This window comes from Manis pentadactyla, chromosome 4 (genome assembly GCF_030020395.1).
Source record: "Manis pentadactyla isolate mManPen7 chromosome 4, mManPen7.hap1, whole genome shotgun sequence".
NCBI lineage: Eukaryota > Metazoa > Chordata > Mammalia > Pholidota > Manidae > Manis > Manis pentadactyla.
Window position 1 is genome coordinate 46,116,994 of NC_080022.1, and position 12,864 is coordinate 46,129,857.

Consider the following 12,864-nt stretch of genomic DNA (forward strand, 5'->3'; position numbering starts at 1 on the left):
CACTTTATCTCCCTCAATCCAGTGTCTGGTACATGAGAGGTGTTCAGTGTATGTTTCTTAAATTTATAAATTCTTATGGTGACAATATATGAAATCAGAAAGGAGGATCTTTTGGACTTTGGAACTATGGAAAAATGCTCCATGGACTCAATAACCGAAGTAGTCAAGGAGCTTCAGATGCTGGTTCATTTATTCCTCACTGAACACTGTCCAGTTTTATCTTACCTGGGGAGCAAATTTGAATGAGATACAATCTCTCCTTCAAAGGGGACTCACATGCAGTTTAGAATACACACATATTCTAACACAATTGATCAGTGTTATAGAAGATATATAAAATATGCTGAGGGAGTAACTATGGCCTGGAGGAGTTAAGAAGAGTGGGTGACATTTGAAAAGCACCTTAAAGAACAACTTTGAGGAGTATTCCAGGCAGAGGGAACAGCAAGTACAAAGGCATAATAATACAGAAATGTATCAGGAGAAAAACAAAATTACCAGCTGTTTAGTCAAATATCATGTCTATCCGAGAGAGGCAAAGGTGCAACACACTTAAAGAATCTTTACAAATAGAATTCTTAGCTTTTAATACTGCTAATTTTTACCTTCAGAGGAGAACATACCTCAAATCTTTCTCTAAAAAGTTTTTCTTCTCTTTTCATTCTGGTCTTTTCTAAGTTTTGCTTCTTGGTTCTGAAGAAATTTCTAGGAGATAGAGTGGCAACAAATATGCAGGTAGGGTTAAGTGTACTATAATAGAACTAAATTTACAAATCTAGAAACTAATCCTATTTAGGATAAATTCAGATATAATTTGGTGTGTGTATAATTTTATATAAAATCATATATATATATATATAGTATATATGTGCATTTGCGTTTGTATGCATGTATGTATATGCATCATATACACACTTATTGCCATTAAAGCAGATTGTTAAAACAACTGAACACAGTGAGTAATACCAGTTGCTTTTCCCTACAATTTAATTCTTTGTAGGAGATACTTCTGAATATAGCAAGATAATAATTTGGATGGCAAAATAATTTGTAATAAAGCCAGACTGGTTAAACAGTTCATGTTAAACCTCTCTGAATCAGACTTAGAAGCATAATAATTTTTTTTTAAGTCACAAAACTATGTGCCTCAAAGAACTGTCCTGTTTGCTGAATGGTTTTGGAGAAGGAAGGAGTTAAGAAAGTCAAGCAGAATACTACAAAATACATAAATTTCTTAGCACATACAAGCTGATGACCCACAGCAGAGGCTGATTACAGTCTGACTCCTTTTCTTTCCCTCCTGCTCCTCACCTGGGGGTTGGTGCTGCTTTTTGGAAATTTATTAACAGAAGGAAGAAAATCAAGCTGGTCCTGCCAGTTATATTCAGAAGTATCTCCTACATCTGTTTTGTTCTGTCCAAGATTACAGCCACTGTCATATTTCACTTCTTGCCTGAAATACCATCATCCTCTTGTCTCTCCTTCCTTGTATCTATCTGCATACCTACCTCCAGCATCACCTTTCTAAATTTAATTTGTCATGTCATTGTCTTGCTTAAAACCTTTCAATCTGTCTCTACTGCCTGTAAGATAAAGTCAAATTCCTTTGTGTGATACAGAGGGCATTTTATAATCTGGCCCCAGTTCTACCATTCTAGGTGTCCTTTTCCATACACACACAGCTTCCATGGCACATCTGAGAAGGGAGGCTGTCATCGTTGTGCCTTTATCCCTGGATACCTTTCCCAGTCTCTCTGAAAACTTATCATCTTTGAATAATTAAGGGATAATAAAAGGGTACAAATAATTTCTTACTTATTCATAGAATAATTTATGGTAGAAACCATTTAGAAAGGAACAAAGAGCACATAGAAATCGATATATCAGCCTACAGGAAGAATGATAAGCTCAATATCACATTTCTAAATTTGCCCTGTTGAGAATAAAAGTATGCTATAATATCAAGTTTGATGTAAGAAATAGAAGAGCACTGGAAAATTGCTTCCTAAAAGGACTTAGTGTAGTCATTAAAATACTAAAAACTTCTTTTGGGGGGGTGTCAAAAATTTCACTGATATTTCCTCTCTGAATTGTTTTGCTGTGCTATGCAAAAGTATGTAAAAGTATGAAGTTTAAGGTGGAAAGATGCTTTTCTAGTCTGTGACTACATCTTTCTGACTTGGGAAAAATAAATTACATCAAGTCTAACCCCAAAGAAAATAAACTTAGAGAAGGGCCATCTGTGCCATCCCCTGAGTTTAAATTTGGTATAGACTAATGTCTGCTTTCTTTTGGGGTGTTCCTGTGGGACTTTTCTAGACAGATTTCCCAGAGCAGACAGACCACACAGTGTTCCCAGTTCATTGACTATTTAGACAAGGATTTTCCCCAAGACACTTGTTAAACAAAGTACCTCGGCTCCTGGCCCATGTTCCAGCAATTGAGAAGACTAGAGTACAGAGCACTAAGTAACCATCTGAGACAGTAAAAAACACCTCCCCAACAGCCATCCGGGAATCTGAATCTCATGAACGAAGGTTAGATCTTGAGTCAATAAAACATTCTTTTTAATTACAGCACGAATGTAGTCATAACTAGAATTGTAGGGAAATCAATCATTATATGATCCTAGTTTCTGAAAGTTTCATTTAAGTTCTAGTTAATATATTATTTAAGTTCCACCTTATAAGGAAAAGTTTCTTACAGCCTAAAAGAAGATAGGAAGTTTTTCATCATTTGATAAGGGCTGGCTTGAACTCTTTCCTTGCTCCCTAACCACCAAAAGTAAGCATGATGATGATGAAGATAAATATGTGTGGCACTTTACATTTTTTATTCTTTGCTTCTCTCCATCCTCTCAACTGTTCTATGATGTAGGTGTTAATTCTACTTTTATAGGTGAGAAACCTGAAAGTCAAATTTAATGACTTGCCTAAGGTCACACAACTAGTAAAAGATATAAATTGCCACAGAAAAGCTGTAGTATAAGTGTACCTGGGTGCCTACCTTTCTGATTCTTCACCTTTTTTCTCTTTTTTTTCCCTTAGCATCAAAAATTTGGGCTTCCAAGTTTTTAGTTTATCTTCTTCTCTGAGGAGAAAAATATTTTGAGCAAATAAAATAAGACTGAGCTAGAACATTTATGGAAACCATCAGTATTCTCTGGGCAATTATATTTTATTAAGAAAAAGTCATCTAGAAGTATATTTTGATAATCTATGGTAAAGCCAGACAGTAAATATTTTAGGCTTTGCAAGATGTACCATTTCTATGGCAACTACTCAACGCTGCTGTGGTGACCTGATTTAAGAAATAACGGCTGGCCATATTTGGCCCACAGGCCGTATCGTTGACCCCTAATCTGGGCAAGCCAAATTTGAAATGAGAAGTAGGAGATCAGTCTGCTCATAATCACACTTCATTTCCTTTCTGAGCCTCAGTTTCTTCATCACTAAAATGTGAATAATAATGTTAACTTTCATCACTAGACTAATCCAACTAGTGTTTATTTAACATCAGTAGAAAGGATGCAAGAGAGGAGATGGTATATAGAAGGAATTAACACTTCTTGAGAACCTATGTTGTCAAGTCTTATGTGAGTCACCTTACATATGTTAACTTATTTTGTTTCCGCTGTAAGCATCGCAACAATCCAAAGTATTTCAAAAATGGGGAGAAGTAGAAAAAAAAATAACAATCTTACTTCTCAAAGACATCCAAGTTTCCTTCTTAACATTTTTTCAAGCACTTTAAAAAACAAATGAGATCATACTATACAATTTTGCATCCTTCTATTTTTCAATTGTCATTATAGTAGTATAAGCATTCCTCCAGTCACTGGAAACTATAGTATATATCTAATGTATATTTAAATGGTCATGTTGAGTCCTGTACTATAATGTACTTACTGAATTACTGTATATTTGGATAGTTGGGTGGTTTTAAACACCTCTTTTTATTAAATAACCCTGATAGACATTTTTTTCAATAAAATTGTTCTGTGTTTCCTTTTTTTCACTAGATCTAATTGTTTTGAAGTGGAATTACTGGGTTAAGGGTATGGGCATTTTAGGAACATATTGCCAGATTATTCTTTCACAAACATCATGCCACTTAACACGCATGCTAGTCATGTGAACATTATGGTCAACTCTTTGTCTCTTTGTCAACTTATTTTAGCTTTTCTAGGGATCTAGCTGTAGCGCTTAAAGAATTTTGCAGGATGAGGATTGCTATTGCCATATCACAGGTTAAAAAGGCTAATAGTAGGGAGAAGATTAAAGATGGCAGTGTGAGAGGTGAGACAGAGGCCTCCTCCCCAAACCACATATAATATGAAAATATAATTAATACAACTAATCCTGAAAGAACAACAGGAAAGAAGGCTGTATCAGACTGCATATACCTGGAGAAAAGAACAGACCTCATGGAACAGGGTAACATACCAAAGCCATGATCTGGTGGGGCCCAAGGCCTTCCTCCAACCCAGCTCACCAGTGGGAGGAAGAGAAATGGAGCAGGAGGGAGTGGAGGCCTAGGACTGCTGAACACCCAGCCCTGGAGATCTGCTCTGGAAGCGTGGACCTACATTGCATGGTGCTCTGGTGATTAGTGGGGTTAGAGAGCTAAAACAGGCAGAATACCTGGAGACAGATTCCAGCCACTTGTGGACAACAGGAATCCACATCTGGCTGCTCAGGGACAAAAGAAAGGCAGGCAGTCTGAGCAACTTCCTAACAGTGAGAGGGCTGCTAAAGAGGCAAGGATTGCACAGAGCTTACTGTGCAGGAGAAAGAACAGGTGGACAAAATTGACCAGGCACACTCTGCCCAGCAGGTTGGGAACTTTCAAGAGCTTCAGGTGTTCCCTCGCACACCATCAGCCCTTGCTCTGGCATCAGGCCAGCCAGAAGGAAGCCCTGCCTACAGCAGGTACAAACACAAAGCATAGAAGCTTACACCTGTGGGCTCAGCCCACTGGTTCTGGCTGTGGAGACAGGCATAGCATCCAGGAAGCAGGAAACAGCTCATTCCTTCCCACAGGCACCAGCGCCACTCCCCTGCAACCCCCATCGCTCCAGGGGCTGAGGAGCTCCAGAGAGTAGAGCTTCTGGGCACTAGAGGGTGCTACATACAAATATGAAATGTCAAAGGAACCTAGTTCAAACCAAAATCCCACAAACACTAGAAAAAGGGTCAAGTGCAACTGAACACATCAATCTTCCTGAAAAAGATTTCAAAATAAAAATCATAAACATGCTCATGGAGGTACAGAAAAATATTTAAGAACTCAGGGAAAAATTCCACACAGATATTCACACATTAAAGAATACAGTATCAGAAATGAAACATACAATGGAGGGATTTAAAAGCAGATTAGATATAGTGGAGGAGATGGTAAGTGGAATATAAATCAGAGAAGAGGAATACAAAGAAGCTGAGGCATAGACAGAAAAAAGGATCTCTAAGAATGAAAATATTGAGAGAACTGTGTGACCAATCCAAATGGAACAATATTCGCATTATAGGGGTACCAGAAGAAGAAGAAGAGAGAAAAAGGGATAGAAAGTGTCTTTGAGGAGGTAATTGCTGAAAACTTCCCCAATCTGGGGAAGGAGATAGTCTCTGAGGCCATGGAGATGCACAGATCTCCCAACACAAGGGACCCAAAGAAGACAACACCAAGACATACAATAATTAAAATGGCAAAGATGAAGGATAAGGACAGACTTTTAAAAGCATCCAGAGAGAGAAAAAAGATCACATACAAAGGAAAACCCATCAGGCTATTATCAGACTTCTCAACAGAAACCTTACAGGCCAGAAGGGAGTGGCATGATATATTTAATGCAATGAAGCAGAAGGGTCTGGAATGAAGAATACTCTACCTGACAAGACGATCACTTAAATTTGAAGGAAGAATTAAACAATTTCCAGATAAGCAAAAGCTAAAAGAATTTACCTCCCACAAACTGTCTCTACAGTGTACTTTGGATGGACTGCTGTAAATGGAAGTGTTCCTAAGGCTAAATAGCTGTAACCAGAGGAAATAAAACCACAGTAAAGAAAGTAGAACAATTAATTACTAAGCAGATGCAATCAAGGGATAGAAAGAGTACAGAATATACCTATTATATAAAGAATGGAGAAGGAAGAAAAAGGAGGGAAAAAAGATCCTTTAGATTGTGTTTGTAATAGCATACTAAGTGAGTTAAGTTAGACTGTTAGATAGTAAGGAAGTTACCCTTGAACCTTTAGTAACCACGAATCTAAGCCTGCAATGGCAATAAGTACATACCTATCGATAATCGCCCTAAATGTAAATGGTCTGAATACACCAATCAAAAGACATAGAGTCACTGAATGGATTAAAAAAATGACCCATCTGTATGCTGCCTACAAGAGATTCACTTCAAACCCAAAGACATACACAGACTAAAAGTGAAGGGATGGAAAAATATATTTCATGCAACTAATAAGGAGGAAAAAGCAGGAGTTGCAGTACTTGTATGAGACAAACTAGACTTCAAAATAAAGAAAGTAACAATAGACAAAAGGACATTACATAATGATGTGGGTCAGTCCAACAAGAGAATATAACCATTATAAATATCTATGCGCATAGATATTTATAATGGTTATATCCTCAGGAGTACCTACATATGTAAAATACTAACAATTAAAGAGGGAAATAGAATGCATTGCATTCATTTTAGGAGACTTCAACACACCACTCACTCCTAAGGACAGATCAACTAGACAGAAAGGAAGTAAGGAGACAGAGGCACTGAACAACACATTAGAACAGATGGACCTAACACATCTACAGAACAGATGGACCTAACAGACATCTACAGAACACTCCACTCAAAAGCAGTAGGGTACACATTCTTTTCAAGTGCACATGGAACATTTTCAAGAATAGATCATACATGAGGCCACAAAAAGAGCCTCAGTAAATTCAAAAAGATTGAAATTGTACCAACCAGTTTCTCAGGCCACAAAGGAAATAAAAAGTCCCACAAACACATGGAGGCTTCAACATGCTCCTAAATAACCAGTGGATCAATGACTAAATAAAAACAGAGATCAAGCAATATATAGAGACAAATGACAAAAATAATTCAACATCACAAAATGTGTGGGACACAGCAAAGGCTGTGCTAAGAGAGAAGTATACTGCAATACAGGCGTACCTCATGAAAGAAGAACAATCCCAAATGAACAGTCTAAACTCACAAGTAATGAAACTAGGAAATGAACAAATGAGGCCCAAAGTCAGTAGAAGGAGGGACATAATAAATATTAGAGCAGAAATGAAATAGAGAAGAATAAAACAATAGAAAGAATCAATGAAAGCGGAAGCTGGTTCTTTGAGAAAATAAACAAAATAGATGAACTCCTAGCCAGACTCATCAAGAAAAAAAAGAGAGTCTACACACATAAACAGAATCAGAAATGAGAAAGGAAAAATCACTACGGACACCACAGAAATACAAAGAATTATTAGAGAATACTATGAAAAATTATATGTTAACAAACTGGAAAACCTAGAAGAAATGGATGACTTTCTAGAAAAATACAACCTTCCAAGGCTAACCAAGGAAGAAACAGAAAATCTGAACAGACCAATTACCAGCAATGAAATTGAACTGGTAATCAAAAAACTACCTAAGAACAAAATGCTTGGACCAGATGACTTCACCACTGAATTTTATGAAACATTTAGTGAAGACCTAATACCCATTCTCCTTAAAGTTTTCCAAAAAGTAGAAGAGGAAGGAATACTTCCAAACTCATTCTATGAGGCCAGCACCGCTTTAATACCAAAACCAGGCAAAGACACCACAAAAAAAGAAAATTACAGACCAATATCACTGATGAACATAGATGCAAAAATACTCAACAAAATGTTAGCAAACCAAATTCAAAAATACATCAAAAAGATCATCCATCATGATCAAGTAGGATTTATTCCAGAGATGCAAAGATGGTACATTTAAAAATCCATCAACATCATTCACCACATCAACAAAAAAGAAGGAGAAAAACCACATGATCATCTCCATAGATGCTGAAAATGCATTTGACAAAATTCAATATCCATTCATGATAAAAACTCTCGACAAAATGGGTATAGAGCGCAAGTACCTCAACATGATAAAGGCTGGATGTGCCAAACCCACAGCCAACATCAAGCTTAATAGCGAGAAGCTGAAAGCTTTTCCTTTAAGATCCGGAACAAGACAAGTTTGCCAACTCTCCCCACTTTTATTCAACATAGTTCTGGAGGTAGTAGCCATAGCAATCAGACAACACAAAGAAATAAAAGGCATCCAGATTGGTAAAGAAGAAGCTAAACTGTCACTGTTTGCAGATGACATGATGTACATAAAATACCCTAAAGAATCTACTCCAAAACTACTAGATCTAATTAATATCTGAATTCAGCAAAGTTGCAGGATACAAAATTAATACACAGAAATCTTTTGCATTCCTATATACTAACGATGAACTAGCAGAGAGAGAAATCAGGAAAACAATTCCATTCACAATTGCATCAAAAAGAATAAAATACCTAGGAATAAAACTAACGAAGGAAGTGAAAGCCCTCTACCCTGAAAACTACAATACACTCATGAGAGAAATTTTAAGAAGATACCAATAAATGTAAACACATCCCGTGCTCATGGATTGGAAGAATTAATATTGTCAAAATGGTCATCCTGCCTAAAGCAATCTACAGATTCAATGCAATTCCTATCAAAGTACCAACAGCATTGTTCAGTGAACTAGAGCAAATAGTTCTAAAAATTCATATGGAACCACAAAAGACCCCAAATAACCAAAGCAATCCTGAGAAGGAAGAATAAAGCAGGGGAGATTACGCTCCCTGACTTCAAACTCTACTACAAAGCCACAGTAATCAAGACTATTTGGTACTGGCACAAGAACAGAACCATAGACCAATGGAACAGACTAGAAAGCCCAGATATAAACCCAAGCGTATATGGTCAATTAATATGTGATAAAGGAGCCATGGACATACAATGGGGGAATGACAGCTTCTTCAACAACTGGTATTGGCAAACTGGACATCTACATGCAAGAGAATGAAACTGGATTATTGTCTAACCCCATACACAAAAGAAAACTTGAAATGGATCAAAGACTTGAATATAAGTCATGAGACCATAAAACTCTTAAAAAAACATCATAGGCAAAAATCTCCTGAATATAAACATGAGCAACTTTTCCTGAACGCATCTCCTCGGGCAAGGGAAACAAAAACAAAAATGAACAATTGGGACTACATCAAACTAAAAAGCTTCTGTATGGCAAAGGATACCATCAGCAGAACAAAAAGTCTTCCTACAGTATGGGAGAATATATTGATAAATGACATATCCAACAAGGGTTTAACATCCAAGATATATAAAGAACTTACACACCTCAACAACCAAAAAGCAAATAACCCTATTAAAAAATGGGCAGAGGATATGAACAGACACTTCTCCAAAGAAGAAATTCAGATGGCCAACAGACACATGAAAAGATGCTCCACATCCTTAATTATCAGGGAAATGCAAATTAAACCACAATGAGATATCACCTCACACCAGTTAGGATGGCCAACATCGAAAAGACTAGGAACAACAAATACTGGCAAGGATGTGGAGAAAGGGGAACCCTCCTACACTGCTGGTGGGAATGTAAACTAGTTCAAACATTGTGGAAAGCAATATGGAGGTTCCTCAAAAAACTAAAAATAGAAATACCATTTGACCTGGGATTTCTACTCCTAGGAATTTACCCAAAGAATACAAGTTCTCAGATTCAAAAAGACACATGCATCCCTATGTTTATTGTAACACTATTTACAATAGCCAAGATATGGAAGCAAACTAAGTGTCCATCAGTAGATGAATGTATAAAGAAGATATGATACGTATACACAATGGAATACTATACAGCCATAGGAAAGAAACAAATCCTTCCATTTACAACAATATGGATGGAGCTGGAGGATGTTATCCTCAGTGAAACAAGCCAGGCAGAGAAAGACAAGTACCAAATGATTTCCCTCATTTGTGAAGTATAACAGTGAAGCAAAACTGGAGGAACAAAACAGCAGCAGACTCACAGACTCCAAAAAGGGACTAGAGGTTACCAAAGGGGAGGGGTGGGGACAGGCAGGTGGGAAGGGAGGGAGAAGGGGATTGAGGGGTATTATGCTTGGTACACATGGTATGGGGTGGATCATGGGGAAGACAGTGTAGCACAGAGAAGACAAGTAGTGACTCTGTGGTATCTTTCTATACTGATGAACAGTGATTGCAATGGGGTATAGGTGGGACTCAATAATATGGGTGAATATAGTAACCACATTGGTTTTCATGTGAAACCTTCATAAGAGTGTATATCAATAATACCTTACTTTTAAAAATTGTAAATTAAAGAGTAGATGACATGCTGCAGGTCCCACTGGTGCTAGGTTGTAGAAGCTGTTCCAGTGTTCCTTTTCAAGATCCCACTCCTCTTCCTCCCCTTGCTGACTTTCTAGGGGATACTCTAATGAATGGAAGGAAGTGCAAAGCATAGGTCTGCATTACCTAGCAGCAATTATGTCCAAAGGTATTTAGGCAGGTCCTCAAAGTACAAAGGCATGCCATGCAAACTAGCCAAGCTTGTAAGAACTCGGATATCATCTCTCTCTTTCCATTCCAAATTCTCTTTCCATCCATGTTCTATCTGCTACAAATGCCTTTTATAATTGGTGTCTCGGAGGCCAAACTATGGAAGATTTACACTATCACATGGAAAAGAAATTGGTCAGACTTTGATAGGGCCATGTAATTTGGTAAATATTCATAAGATATTCCTTGGGTTCATAGTATGTCTTAAGTGCTATTATTAGAAGCTGGATAATAAAGATGAGAATATGATTTCTTCCTGAGGATTTCATAATTTAATCAAATCCACTTATGTTCTCTTTTCAATTATTTGCTCTCCTTCATTTCTTTCATCACCCAGAACACATGTTGATCTTTCACCTGAGCGATTGTAATGATTGTCTACTCAGACTTTCCCTCCAAAGCATTCTGCAGAAGGGTCCAATTACTCTTCCTAAAGTGTGGCTCTAATTATATTGTCGTCTTGCTCAGAGTTCTGGACTTTCTCTCTTGGCAGTAGGGCAGAGTATTCTGAAAGGGCCCTCCTAATACAAAACTGCTAGATCTTGAATAAAAGTACTTTGTTTTAACAAATTGCTATACTTTAAAGTACTGCACATAGTACCCTAATAGCCTCCACCAAGTAAGCTGAAACCAGCCAGAAAGCAGTAGTCTAAGCAGTGTGCAAACACAGAAGGCAAGTTTGTCCTGAGGAGAATGCTTATTAGCACCACAGTATTTCAGAAGACTGAACTTCAGGTCAAGGGCAAGGTAGGAAGTAAGACAGATTGTCATAATGGATTTTTTTTTAAAGGCAAATTCAGCTCTTTATGCTGTTTATACAAGACACAGTGAATGAGAATGTGGAAAACAGAAAATTAAAGGATCAAAATGTATACTGTGGAAATACTAAATGAAAGGTTAGATAGATATATAATATCAGGCAAATTAAACTTTAAAACAAAGTGCATCACTAGGAGATAAAGCATAGTGTAGTAGTAAAGAGAATACATTGGGAGTCCGTGTTGGTTGGATATGAATCCCGGTTCCACCACTTCTGACTTGTGTGAGCTTGCTAAGGTAAGTAACTTAACCTTTGGGCCTCAGTATGTCATCTATAAAACTTGGAATGATATCTACTTCACAGGATTATTGAAGATTGAATGCATACATATTATATGTATGAACAGTGACTGACCCACAGTAAGAGCTATATGAAACTATTTGTTATTAATAGTATTAAGATAGGAATGACTGCAACTTAATGAAGAAACATTCAATTCAGTAGAAGATATCTTAAATTTTCATGCAACTAATCGAAGAGCCTCAGAATATATACAGCAAACGATGGAACTTCTGGAAGAAACCAGCAAATCCTCCACCTTTGTGTGGGCTTTCAACCACTTCTTTCACATATTGTTGGATGAAACGTCTAAAAATTCATAAATCTATAGATTTTAACAATTATGTACTTGATTTAAAGGACATAAATTGAGCCTTGTACCAGACAATTAGAGAAATTGTATTTTTCTAACGTGTGCATGGAACATTTACAAAAACTGACCATATGCTAGGCATGAATCGTGTCAGAACATGTCACGGTATTGATACCAACTACTTTCTTAGTTTACTAATATATTACCTGCTTTTTCAGACCACAATGCAAAGAGGATAGAAATGACAGTGGAACAGAAAAGAGATCATGGAGATAGACCGTCAGACAGACGGAAACTTGGTATGACAAAGACGGCATTGTGGATCAGTGGGGAAAGTTGGGACTATTCAATTAATCATGCTAGGACATTTATCCATATGGAATAAAATTTAATTGTATCTCTACTTCACTATAAATACAAAAATCAGTTCCAGATCTAAGGTTTAAGTGTAGAAGGCATTTTCTTCTAACAGTTTTAGAAGAAAACAGGAGAATATCTCATGATCTTGGGATAAAGACTTCTTTAAAAGATATGCAATAATCAATTGATAAATTCAATACATTAAAATTGAGAATTTCTATTATAAGATTAGTAAGCAAGTTGAAAAGGCAAGCTACCACATGGAAGAAGGTATTTGTAACACATAACTGAGAAAGTAGTATCTAGATGTGCATAAAATATTCATTTTTAAATGAATAAGAAAAAGACCAGACATCCAATAGAAAAACAGGCAAAACATGAACAGGCCTTCTACAG

The 12,864-nt window shown here is 36.9% G+C and overlaps 1 protein-coding gene across 8 annotated transcripts in view; it reads right to left on the bottom strand.

Annotated features, from left to right (window-relative positions):
• Positions 1 to 12,864, bottom strand: part of FYB2 (FYN binding protein 2) — a 129,562-nt gene that overhangs the window by 3,005 nt on the left and 113,693 nt on the right. For 3 of the 8 annotated variants that reach the window (XM_057500239.1, XM_057500240.1, XM_036911216.2), the window contains exons 16-17: positions 3,007 to 3,090; positions 624 to 705 (exon numbers count right to left, since the gene is read on the bottom strand). In XM_057500239.1, the coding sequence (XP_057356222.1) occupies positions 624 to 705; positions 3,007 to 3,090 (166 nt within the window). Of the gene's footprint in view, positions 1 to 623; positions 706 to 3,006; positions 3,091 to 12,864 lie in introns of those variants that run through there. The other 5 variants (XR_008997016.1, XR_008997018.1, XR_008997015.1 and 2 more) reach the window with 4 other exon arrangements.